The following is an 11,854-nucleotide window of genomic DNA, read 5'->3' on the forward strand; positions in this document are numbered from 1 at the left end:
TGACTCCATTTTTCCTTTTAATGCAAAAAAATAGGCCGATACATCTTCCTGCCCTCCCCCCACCCTCCTCAGGTGTGTTTCCTTTGCTTAGTATTTCCAGCCAAGCAGCTCCCACCCCCCCAGCCTCCCAAACCTCTGCACCTCTGAAGCCACCCATTGCTTTTTCCCCCTCCATTTTCCCAGGGTGGCAAAGCCCAAATGGATCTCCAACCACTGGAAAAAAAGAGGGAAAGTGGAAAAACAGCAGAGTGCACCGTATTTCAGCAATGTGCCAGTTCAAACCCTGCCAAGAGATTACAGGGAGAAAGAAGAAAAAAACAATACAAAAATAAAAACACCAAACAAGAAGCAACAAGCACAGAGCAGCCTCAGCACACAGTGTAAACAGAAGCTGTCCTGATCTGAAATTTGTCTCTCCCAGAAAGCAACAGCACAACATGCTTTGTACACCCTTAAAGGTCCCTGGAGCCAAGGGGGAGGATCTGGGTTTGAGCTTGAGTTGATATTTTTTGCCTTATACAAAAGGCTGAAGTGATCTCGGAGTCTTCAAGTGGCGTTTGCAGCACCGAGCCTTGCCAGGCAGGGAAAGGGATGGGGGAAAAGTGCCATGGGAAGAGGAGGGATTGGGATACAGGGACCCTGAGAGAAGGTCCCAGGGCTTTGCAGCTGGGAAATCTGGACAAGGGAAGGGAGAGAGCAAACAAATACAAAAAAACAGAGATACAAAAACAATTTGTGTGGAGGAGGAGAACATGGACAGTAAATTCATTGTACTGTCGGCCTCCTCAAAGCAAGAAAAATAATAAAAAATCCTATTTGAGGTGACAGTGAAGGGTCCAACGGAATTCCCTTTCCCTGGGGAAAATAAAAATACAAATGAGGTACCTGTTCCACCCCAAATCCGTCACCCCTTCTCACAGCCACATCCACACTCAAGTGTTATTGTCTCTAAAATAAAGTCTCTGGGCCAGGCAGCCCTGGAGCAGAAGCACCGAGGCATGGCTAGTTCCGCCTGGTTGGGTTGTCCAGCAGAGATCCAGTCTCTCCTTGACCCTGACACAGGAGGTATTGTTCAGTGCTCCACGGAGACAGAGCCTTATCCACGTCTCGTGTGTTTCTCCAGCTTTGTTTAAAAAAACAAAAGCAAACTTTTTACATATATATATGTAAAAATATACAGTACAATGAAAATATCCATGGTAACAAACGGGGTGTCTGGAAAAGATGCTTAACAAAAAAGCCTGAAATAAAACGAATTCCCAACTCTTCCCCTAACTGATGCTTGCCTTCCCCACTAGTCTTCCAAGACCACAATCTCCACATTATGGACCTGGTGCTGATGGTCTTCCACATCTCCCATCACTTTCTCCTCAGTCCTCAGCTCTGTCTCCAGGATCACAGCTTTGCCCTCTGATTCGTCTGTGTCTGCCTCAGGATCTGGCGCTGGGTCGATCTCTATGATGGTCTGCCCATCGTCCGAGGTGCCTTCCACAGCTTGGATGGTGGAAGTGATGCCAGACTCCATGGCCACTAGTTCCACAGGGTTGACCATGGTTGCCACATTGGCCAGGGCCCCAGTGTCCTGCATGGCTGCTGAGCTCAGCAGTGCCAGGCTGGAGGACGGGTGCAGGGTGACGGTGTCCGAGGAGCTGGTCTTGGAGGATGAAACCACGGTGGCATATCGGAAGAGCTGGGAGCCAGACGGCAAGGTATGAACAGTCACCGGGCTGGAGCCTTGGCTGAGGGTTGCCACTGGGATGTTGCCCACAGAGAACTGTTGTCCAACGGGTGCGATGGCGATGGGGGAGATGACAGTGAACTGAGGCTGCTGGATGGGGGTGGAGGGGCTGAGGATGGTAGCAGAGGCTGGGCGCTGCAGACGGGGTCTCTTGGGAGGCTTGGGAGTGCTCATGGGCATCAGCACCACATTCTGGATGGTTTGAGACTTGGTCTTCTGGTCCCTGGCAAGTTTCTTCTGTTCTTCCAGCTGCCGCTCCAGGTCTGCAGAGGGAATGGTTGAGCAACATGTCACGCCAGGGTAAGTAGCAGCTCCTGGGGCTCTAGAACCAACTACCACTCCCAGGTTTGTGACAGGAGGTCACCCAACCACCCAGCGAGCCTGATCTTGGCTTCTCTCTTGAGATCAAATGGCACTGAAGGAAAAGGGTAGGTTCTCCTGCCACCTACATAGACCTGGTCAATGTTCCAGCTGCCAGCACCTGGGTAAGACACAGGTAACATTCCATACATGCTGGCTACTCCTACTGGCAAGGAGATGGATATTTCTGCTCCCCAGAAGCTAAACCCACCTGCAAGGGAGAGTGGATAAACCCCCCCCGTCTAGGCAGTTGGAATTGCCTCCTGAGCTTGGCTGGGTCACCTCCCCAGGAGCCAAGCACCTGCACTGGGGACAGCCAGCAGGATGCCGGGGTCAATGAAACATCCCCCTCAACACCGATCAGTGGAAACACTGGGAGCCAGAAGTAGCACAGTGACCTCATTTATCCAGGGCAGTAGGGGACTAGGACATCTCAGATAACAACAGATCCTACAGTACATGGTGAGAAGGGAGACACATCCAGTGAGCAGCTCTGGGGATCCCGGGTCAGTCAGTGGCTTCAGCTCAGAGAAAGCTAAGCAGGACACCCAATAGCATTATAAGACAAGAAGACAGTCCTGATAGCCAAGACAGGCAAAAGCTCAGCACCCCATACTCAGAGAGGCTTATTAGCTCGGGTACAGCATAACACTGTCCACAGCTCAGGTGATCATGGCACAGCACTGAGTTGGTGGGTCCTGTCCATTGTCCTGAGGGAATTGGACTGAGGCCTGCAGCAACCCCAGTGCAGCAAAGGGCATAGACTTTGAGTTGTCCAATGTCCCAAGCAACTGCTCTCTATGAGACAGGGGAGAGAGGAAATTTCATTCAAGCTGTAGGACAGAAAAGGATTGGGATGCACTTGCTTTGGGGCAGCCTGTACTGAACACTAACCCTAATTAATTGAGGAAAAGGAAAGTCATGTCCATTCCCAAGAGTAGCAGCAGGATGTGAACTCCTGTTAGGCCCTTTACCTGCCAGTGTGTAAAGAAACTGTTCCTCTCCTTGCTCTGTCTGGTTTTTCCTGTTGTCCAGTACCTTCTTGACTGTGTCCATTAAGCCAAATGTATGGGCGACGTTGTTCAGGACTGCAGCATCTCCAAGGAAAGGGCACAGGGATGTTAAGACTTTGTCACTCAAAAGATGCTCCTGTTACACCAAGAATTTTCTACTACTTTTTAAAACTCTCTCTGTTCTTTCATAAGGGCTAGCTGAAAAAAAGGAAACTCAACTCCCTCATCGTTCTGACATTCCAGGATTAAATCATCCCATTCACATGATAAAGCAAATTTGACAGAGCTGTGTCACTCCAGCAGCTCCTAATTGCTGCAAATCAAAGTGTAATTTGCAGTCACAGAGATACAAATGAGCTCTCCACCTACAAACCATCACCCCCATGCTAACAGTGTCATTAACATGCCAAGCTCCACTGAAAGCTGTGCAAAATGTCTGTTATAATCCACTGACTTAAATCACCCATAGTTCCCAAAAAACTGACACCTATCAGACACAAAGATGCGCCAGCCCAAAGTTAAATTAGAAAAATTTTTAAAATATATCCTGGGTAATATGAAGTTTGTGGCTACATGTATGTTCTCTCAGGAAGAGCATCAACAAGAGGTGTTCACAGGGGCATTTGCCAAACCAAATTAGGGAGCCTGTTACAATTTAAAAATAACCCTAAAAAGGGAAGGAGGATTTATTTTTAACCCAGATAATTTCCCTCATCTGGTTCAGCCCCCAAAACAGGTTTTCTGGTACCAGTAAAAGCAGAACAAGAAGTGAGGGTGCAGGACCTGTTTAGGCCTGCAGTGTCACAGAGAAGTGTTGGACTAACTTCAGTCTAAGTGACTCTGGGAAAGCTTTCAACAGGGCTGGGAGCTGTGGACAGTCATCTGATGGTCTGAGCATGCTGCCAAGGTCACTTTGCTCAGGGAACAGGAGGGAATTGTGTATCCTTGTGCTTTGAAGCAAAGGCACTTCACAGCTGGGCAGGCTGAGAACACAGACTATGCTCCCACAACTCAGCTAATGAGTGGGAATTCGCTCCCCATCCTGACTCACCAGCTTCACATGGTGTAATGGACCCTTAGCACTGTTTTGTTGGGGTTTTTTTGCCTGCAACTGCACTTTTGAGGCTTTTTCCTCACAACCTACCTGTCATCTGGAAGGGAGACTGACCCAACCGCTGCTGCACACCTTTTAGGACTTCTTCTATTTCCTTTTGGATGTTGCACACCACCTCTTCCATCAGCCCCACATCAGCTATTCCTTTCCAGAACATCAGCGTGTCCTCTGGCACAAAAGAGGACGAAAAGTCAACATATACAAGCATTTGGCATTTTTCCCACAGGGCCACCTTAAACCTCTACGGCAAATGTATCTTTTCAAGGTAACTACCTTTGCAAGGTAGCTTGGCTACTGGGGTGGACAGGACATGCGAAAAAAATAACCAACCCCAAACCAAGTAAAATAGACTCAGGCAGCAAATAAGGAATAGGTTTTTAAGCAAGTCCATGACTTCCAAGGCAACGTCTCACATTTTTGCAAGCTTAAAATCATCATTGCAAAGCTTAAAATCATCATTTGAGGAAATTCTAGCTAAGCTTCCATACTGATACAATGGGATGGAAGGCCAGAGAGACACAGAACAGAGTTGACAGGGAACAAACATGACTCTGCTCTTTGTTGGTTCCAGCCTGGTTCCAGGCTGGCAGATGTCTTTCACATCCTTTGAATAAAACAGAAAAGCCCCTCACTGCAACCAGTAACATCAGATCTGAGGGATTATCCATCAGCCATGAGGCCAGGGCCAAAGTCCTGCAGTGGTGTGGAGCTTCATTGGCAGAAAGCCTGGATGCCTGGGTAATGCTGGATATCCAAGGAGCTGAGAGACAGCTTTGTCATTGCCCTAACTTTACTTATTTGCAAGATTTAGGTTTCCAAAATGTAACAGGGGAGGAGAGGGGAAGAAAACACCCAACAAGCAGCCTAAGCTTACCTGAAATCTCATCCGTGTCCTTTTTCATGCCTTCCTCAGTGGCCATGGTGACAGCAGCTGTCAGAGCCGAGTTCCACTCTATCCCCTCCTCCATACTCTCCTCTGACAGCGCAATCTGGGTGATGCTCCCTGCCAGAAAGCCCCCATCAGCTCCCTCTGACAGCCTGAATACTTGCTTTACTTCCCAACCCCTCAGCCCTCCTCAGGCTCTCTTTCACTCTTTGGGTCAGGTTTGTGCTTGGCTTCTTTCAACCAAACCAGTTAAAAGCAAGTATTGCTGCTTTCCATTGGAACTGTGACTGTGAAAAGCTCTGGAGCTTCTGGAGGGAAAACCATGTGCCTTGCACAGTAGAGTCCTAGCTCAAGGGAACAGAAAGAGATCAGAATAAAGAAAGGAACAAATAAGGCTCAGCCCAGCCACCCTTCTCCCGTCACATTATCCACAGGAAGCTCTGCACCCCTAATCCCTCATGAAATGGAGCTGAGGTCCCAGCTGGTTTACAAAAGGGAAATGGATCTGACACAATTCTAAGTTTCTGGATCAAATTTGGGACTTAGCAATGTGCAGCCACGGTAAGTTGGCTATGGTGCTTTCCAAAAGATTCTCCTTAGCCTATGGACAACTTTGCCATGTCACCCACCCAGGGGCTCAGAGAAATGTAACCCACCCAGCTTAACAATGGGGTAGAGCTCGGAATAGTCTTCTCCCTTAACCTCAGCAAAGAGATCAGTATCTGCTTTGGAGCACAGGATCACTGAGAACTTGTAGCTGGAATGACAATCAAATCATGTCCAACCACCACATCCTGTTCATGGATGTTCTGAATGAGGACAGCATTTCTACATTCACTCCTGAGACCAACTCATGCCTTTATAACAGACTCACAAATGGGAAATATATCGGAAAATGCTATGCAAGCTCTTACAAGTGTCTGCTCCTGTGATGATCCCAGAACAAAGATCCCTGCAAGGCTCTCAATCCTGCTCCTGGCTATGAAGGCTGCCTCTTTGTAAAGCAGCTTCTTGATGCCAGCTGTTTTCCAACCTTACCAGTCCCACAGAACAGAGCTCCCTGACAGATGCTGCCAAGACTTCTCCAAACAGATATAAGAAGCATTTTCCTTCCCATAAACCAGAGCAATCTCCTGGTGGGACTGCCCTGATGTGCCCAGGAAGAAGGCATAAAGTGTATGTAAGAGGGAGAGGAGCATCAGAGGGAAGTTCCCATGGCATTGGTAACTGGTTTCCTACCATCAGCTGAGGTTGGAGTCTGTACCACGCTCTGCTGCCCTGGCACTGGTGCTCTGGCACTGCTAATCAGGAGATCAAACTTGGTGCTTCGACAGGTGTTGGTGCAAACTTTGTCGTGTTGGTAGAAGTCAATCTGCCCTGAATCCATCATCTTCCTGTGCAGGGAGTGGGGATAAAATCAGGCTCAGTTCAAATCTCAGCCCAGAGACAAAAGGGAGTATTCCACCTGGGAATTGTATGGTCATGGGAAGGAAAGAGAAAGGGAGATCCCAGGGCTACTTTGCACCCAAAAAATCTCCTGCAAGGCTTTCAAATGGCAAACACAAGAGACCCCCAGCTTCACACACACAGTTTTAGTCCTGTTCCACCCCAGGTTCCCCAGACAATGCTACTTCTGTCCAGGGTGAGGAATCCTGACCCTCACATCATGGGCCAGGATCTCTGCAAGCTGCTGGCCAGGTACTGTGGGCCATCAAGAGGCCTCCTGGGGACAGCAAGACAGACAAAATGCCTGCTGGGGGTCTTGCAGCTGCAGGGCTGTAGAGCCCTGAAGCTGGACAGGGGTCAAATACCTTAGCATGATTCCTCCAAGGCGAATGGCTCTCTTCCAATCCTTCAGGGTAGACTTCCCAGCCAGGTGAACAAAGTGCTTCGGGCTAATCAGTTGGTCATTGAACTGGCAACAAGACAAGCAAAGGCTCAGCAAACAGGGTAATATCACTTGGGAGGACTGGAACATCCAATACAGCTCATCTGAGCCCCCACTTCCACCCAGAGAGAGGAACTGCTTCTCAGATCCCTCCCAGCTTTGATCCCCTGGGCACAGCAATGCTCAGAGCTCCAGGAAGCATGTCTGTAGGGATGACCTGCAGACCATAGGCATTCACTGCCCTAACCAAAAACAACCCTGAAGGGTTTATATGAACCAAATAATCTCCTATGAACAGGAGATTAGGGTATGGTAATTAGGGGTAATGTAGGGTCATTTTGGAGATCATTACAGGAGGTTTCTATTACATCCAATGGCCCAGCAGCATCCAGCTGACACAGGTCTTCCCTTGAGCATCTATTCTGCCCTGCTCCAGTGACTTGAGTAGTTCCTGCTGAGGGGCAGGAACACAAGGGGCTTGGCTGTCAAACTGCAACACTCTCAGGTGGGAAAAGGTAATATCAAGATTTCCCTTCTCAATGCAACCTGCTCGCCAAGGAAATGACAGAAGTGGAATACCAGGACACCGAGGCAAAGCTCTCCCAGATCTCAACACATATCTCCCGCCTGCCTTCAGTCTTTCTTCAAGGGCAAATACCACTGAAATATGAACTGGGTGATATCCTTCCCTCCTTAATCCACTCTTTCCATGCTTATCCCCATCAAAAAACAACTTTGGCACCAGCAATCCAAGGACTCAGGATGAAACACAAAAACTAAGGAATTCCTGTGGAGCCCGACCAGCACACATGAAGAGCAGAAAGCAATCCATCGTGAGTTTCTCCTTTACCTTCACACACTTAACATTAATTCCTGGACAGACAAACTTCTTCCAGAGGAGGATGGCTTTGCTCTCCCCACAGGTGATGGGATAGGCGATCTCGATTTCCTCACTCGTTTCGAGGGTGCTGGGGTCTGAGGGAGGAATGGCTCAAAATGAAACTTTCCACCCAAGAGGCTCCAATCCCACAAGGCGGGAGCTGAAAGCTCTTGGGTTATGAGACCTGCACTTAGGAAACCAAAAAAAATGGCAGATCCCAGTTCAGGATCAGTCCTCTCCATCTTCTCAGAGCTAGTTCAGATTAACTCTAACAGCAACTGGCATCTGCTTTTTGGTATAACAATTCTCCAAATGAAGCTCATCTATAAGGAAACATGAAATCAGAAATCCAATACATCTGTAAGGGGGGAGGTGTCAATGAGAACAATCTTAGTAGCAACAAAATGGTAACGATTAGCAACGATATCAGATATTTACTGATAATATATTCTCTTCATGTGCAGAGTTTCTGCTAATCCTGCCAAAAGACCCAAACCGACACAGGAAGCAGAACTCTAGTCAAGATCTACTGACAACATCTGGTGACAGGAGCCTTTTTCCACACACTGCTCAGGATATGAGAGAGCAGTTGGAGCCAACCTGCTCAGTTTTTATGAACATCCAGTCCAAACCATCAGGCAGCTGGTTCAGCAAAGACCCCACAAACAGAGCCTGATGCTTCAGCCACCACATCCTCATCACTATCATTCCTGCTGCCAGTGTCTGCACAGTCTGCACAGGACTAGGACCCCATGGGAGCCCTTACCATTCATTGAAGGAGAGCCAGGATCTCACTTCCAGGACTTTGAGACCAAGCAGTAACAGCAGACTCTTATTCCAGAGTAAGCCCAGCCCCTTTACCCACATCCATGCCTGGGAATCAGTATCTGCAGGGGCAGAGCCAGAAAGAAGCCCAGCGAACTGGAGAAAACCAGCCCTGCACAGGAGGGGATTCATCCACACCAAGTGGGAACTCACCAATCCCTTCTTCCAGCTTGTGGATGGTGTGGGTTTCCACGGCCACCACAGCGGCGCTGGCCTCGGAGGCCTCTTGATAAATCCTGTGGTGAAACAGGATCCATAAACAAACTATATAAATAGGATTCACAGAACAGGGTTAAAAAAAATCAGTAAATTTCTTTTTGCCTGTCCTTAAGGGACATTAATTTTGTCTGATGCAGTTGCAATCACCTGGAATTTTTTGGCGAACGCTAATAAAACACAACACTAGCAATCCAAAGGGCTGACAGACGCAGAGGCATTTCCAGTGCTGTCATCCCACCCTCCACTCTGCCAGCACCACTGAGGCAGCTCTGCAGGCTTCCCTGTGCTTTTTCCTCTGCTTTTGGTCACCCTCGACAACAGGAAGCAGAGCCCAGTGTCCTAGGATTTCCCTTCCAGCCCTGTGTGACACTGCAACACAGACAACCACAACGGGAAGCCACTGTCAGGCCCACAGCCATCTTGCCCCTGCAAATATTATCAAACTAGAGCCAGGTTTTTTTCCATCCTGATTGATCCAGAGTGAAGATGAAGCCACTCTCTGCAGCAGCTGCCACAGAGCTACTAAATTCCCTCCACATCCCAGCCCCACTTTATTTTAGAAGAGGATTATTTTAGGAGAGTGCTGGCACAGAGGCATGTGAAGGTCTGAACACACAGACCACCGCATCCAGCAGCTGCAGTGTGGCAAAAACCAACATGGGGACTGGAGAAGGAAGAGAGAGACTGGGACAGCACTGCTTCCACGATCTGGGAGCACTGCACCAACACACCCTCACAGGACAATTTCAGCCCTCGGAGGCCCCATGACAACCATACACACAAAAGATTTAATCTGTTGTATTTTCTCTCTCCCCTTCATGGCACAAAACCGACGCAGACCTGGAAAACACAGTGACACTCTGTACCCACACCACAAAAACCCACAAGGTTCCCCCCCATCCCCCCTCCTAGGTAGTATCATCCTACTCACCCTTGCTGCACCGGCTGGAGCTGCAAGATCACTTGGGTTTTGGTATCCTCCGGGTTCTCCCCTTCATTCCCGTCACTTGGTACAACCACCACATCACCCACAGGGACGCTCACCTCGGCATTCGCCATCTCTCACATGAACCTGGCAAGGTTTTCTCCTCCCTGTGGATCATGAGAGCTAGGAACAGATCCCAGAGGCAGATCCCCCCCAATGTCATCCCACTCATAACTTCCCGAGCCAGCAGGTCTCTCCAGCTCTGAACCCCCAACTCGGCACTAAGGAACAGACCCACATTGGTGGGTTTCGGCAAGAGTGTGTTTTCAACACATTGCTTCTCCCACTGGCCCTGGACAGCAGTGCCTCCAGCCACCCCTGGAATGCTCTAGTCCACCCATGGCATGCTCTGATCCCTCATTATCAGGAACATGCCTTCCCAGTGGAAGCTGGTGTCAAGGTATGGTGCTAACACAGGAGGACCTGACAGGGGGTCCCATAGAAGCTGCATTCCCAGGGGATGTGCCTATGGTTGTGCACAAGGCACAGAGGTGGTTTGGTTACAGTGTGGCTGGAGGTCATCCCTGCAAGCCTAAGGTCAACAAGCTGCTGGGAAAGCCAGTCTCAGAATTGTGGAACGGTTCAGGTAAGATGGAACCTGAAAGCTCATCTTGTCCCACCTCCTGCCATGGGTAGGGACACCTTCCACTCAACCAGGCTGGTCCAAGCCACATCCAGCCTGGCCTTGGACACTTCCAGGGATCCAGGGGCAGCCAGCTTCTCTGGGCAACCTATGCCAGGGCCTCACCACTCTCATAGGGAACAATTTCTTCTCAGTATCTCATGTAAATCTGAGATTTCAGGTCAGGATCTCCTGGCGAGTGACCGGGGTTTCGGTATCCCCTGCTTGGGATACACCAGGACAAACCTGGGGAGCCGCCGACACAGGGGCCACGCGCCCACCCGGCTCCAGGCGTGGGACTCCAGCAGTTTCCCGCACCTCATCCCGCTCCGGGGGACAGACAGAGCCACCCAGGACCCCTCGAGAGACGGCAGAGCTTTGACAGGATATCTGGCACGGGTGGGGGGGGTCAGTAGGACAGGGACGAATCGCGGCGGCGATCACGCCGAGGCCTTAAGTGAGAAGGGGGGAACTACACAAGGGAACACCCGAACACCGCGGGGTCTCCGGGTTGCAGCTCGGGGGTCGCCGCCTCCCCCGCGCCGGGGGAAGGGGGCGGGGGGGGGGGGGGGGGGGGGGGGGGGGTGTCGAGAGGTCACGTGATCCAGGACCCACGGGACCACCCCGCGGCGCTCACGGCGGCGAAGGGGCGTGGTCTGCCCGGGGGAGGGGGTGTGGCCTTGGCCCCCCTCCCCACGGCGCTGGCTACCCCCCGCTGCCCCCCCTCCCCCCCCACACCGAGCGGCGCGCGCGCGACGCCCGCCCTTGCGGCAGCGGCGGCCGCACGTACGGCGGCGACCCCTCCCTCCTCTCTCGGCGGGGCCAGGCCCCCTCCCGCCCCGCCCCTTCGCGCCGCATGGCCCCTCCCGGCCCCCGTAGCGCGGCGTCGTCTGGGCCTTACCGTCGGCGAGCGGCCGAAACCGGGGGCTGTGGGACGGGGGAACGGGGGGATGGGGAGGGGGGAGGCGGGCCGGGCAGCAGAAACGCATGCGCAGTGCCCACCGCGGCCTCGGCCGCCAGCACTTCCGGCCGCCGCCTGCCTTAAAGGGGCCGACCGGTGAAGCAGGCGACGTTTTGCTGCTCCCTGGTGGCCGCCGGCAGTATCGCCTTCGCGGCGCCACCCGCCAGCCCAAGCCACGAGTTGCCGGCGGGGGTGTCACGGCGAGGTTCGCTCCCCCCTGGTCACAGCAGCGAGTCGTGGAACGCGCTACAGGGCATCTCCCGCCCCGCCCCAAGCTAGCCCCAGTGGGACCACCGGGACCTCCCACGGCCGACCCGTCGAATCCCCCACTGCCCCTGCCGTGCCTGCCGGTCGACTGACAAC

The 11,854-nt window shown here is 51.5% G+C and overlaps 1 protein-coding gene across 3 annotated transcripts; it reads right to left on the reverse strand.

Annotated features, from left to right (window-relative positions):
* Window positions 1-4: 4 nt before the first annotated feature.
* GMEB1 (glucocorticoid modulatory element binding protein 1) lies at window positions 5-11,833 on the reverse strand. Of its 3 annotated transcripts, none has more exons than XM_050983390.1 (10): window positions 11,432-11,833; window positions 9,855-10,015; window positions 8,858-8,940; window positions 7,850-7,974; window positions 6,923-7,026; window positions 6,351-6,505; window positions 5,100-5,228; window positions 4,256-4,393; window positions 3,073-3,195; window positions 5-2,001 (listed from the first exon to the last, which is right to left on the reverse strand). In XM_050983390.1, exons 2-10 carry the CDS (start codon window positions 9,980-9,982, stop codon window positions 1,295-1,297), a joined length of 1,692 nt encoding a protein of 563 aa, XP_050839347.1. In that variant the 5' UTR covers window positions 9,983-10,015; window positions 11,432-11,833; the 3' UTR covers window positions 5-1,294. The 3 variants fall into 3 exon arrangements, with proteins under 3 accessions (XP_050839347.1, XP_009095775.1, XP_050839348.1); XM_009097527.4 differs by lacking the exon at window positions 11,432-11,833 and adding an exon at window positions 10,777-10,916; XM_050983391.1 differs by lacking the exon at window positions 11,432-11,833 and having other exon boundaries at window positions 9,855-10,745.
* Window positions 11,834-11,854: the final 21 nt, after the last annotated feature.

Source organism: Serinus canaria, chromosome 23 (assembly GCF_022539315.1).
Source record: "Serinus canaria isolate serCan28SL12 chromosome 23, serCan2020, whole genome shotgun sequence".
Classification (NCBI taxonomy): domain Eukaryota; kingdom Metazoa; phylum Chordata; class Aves; order Passeriformes; family Fringillidae; genus Serinus; species Serinus canaria.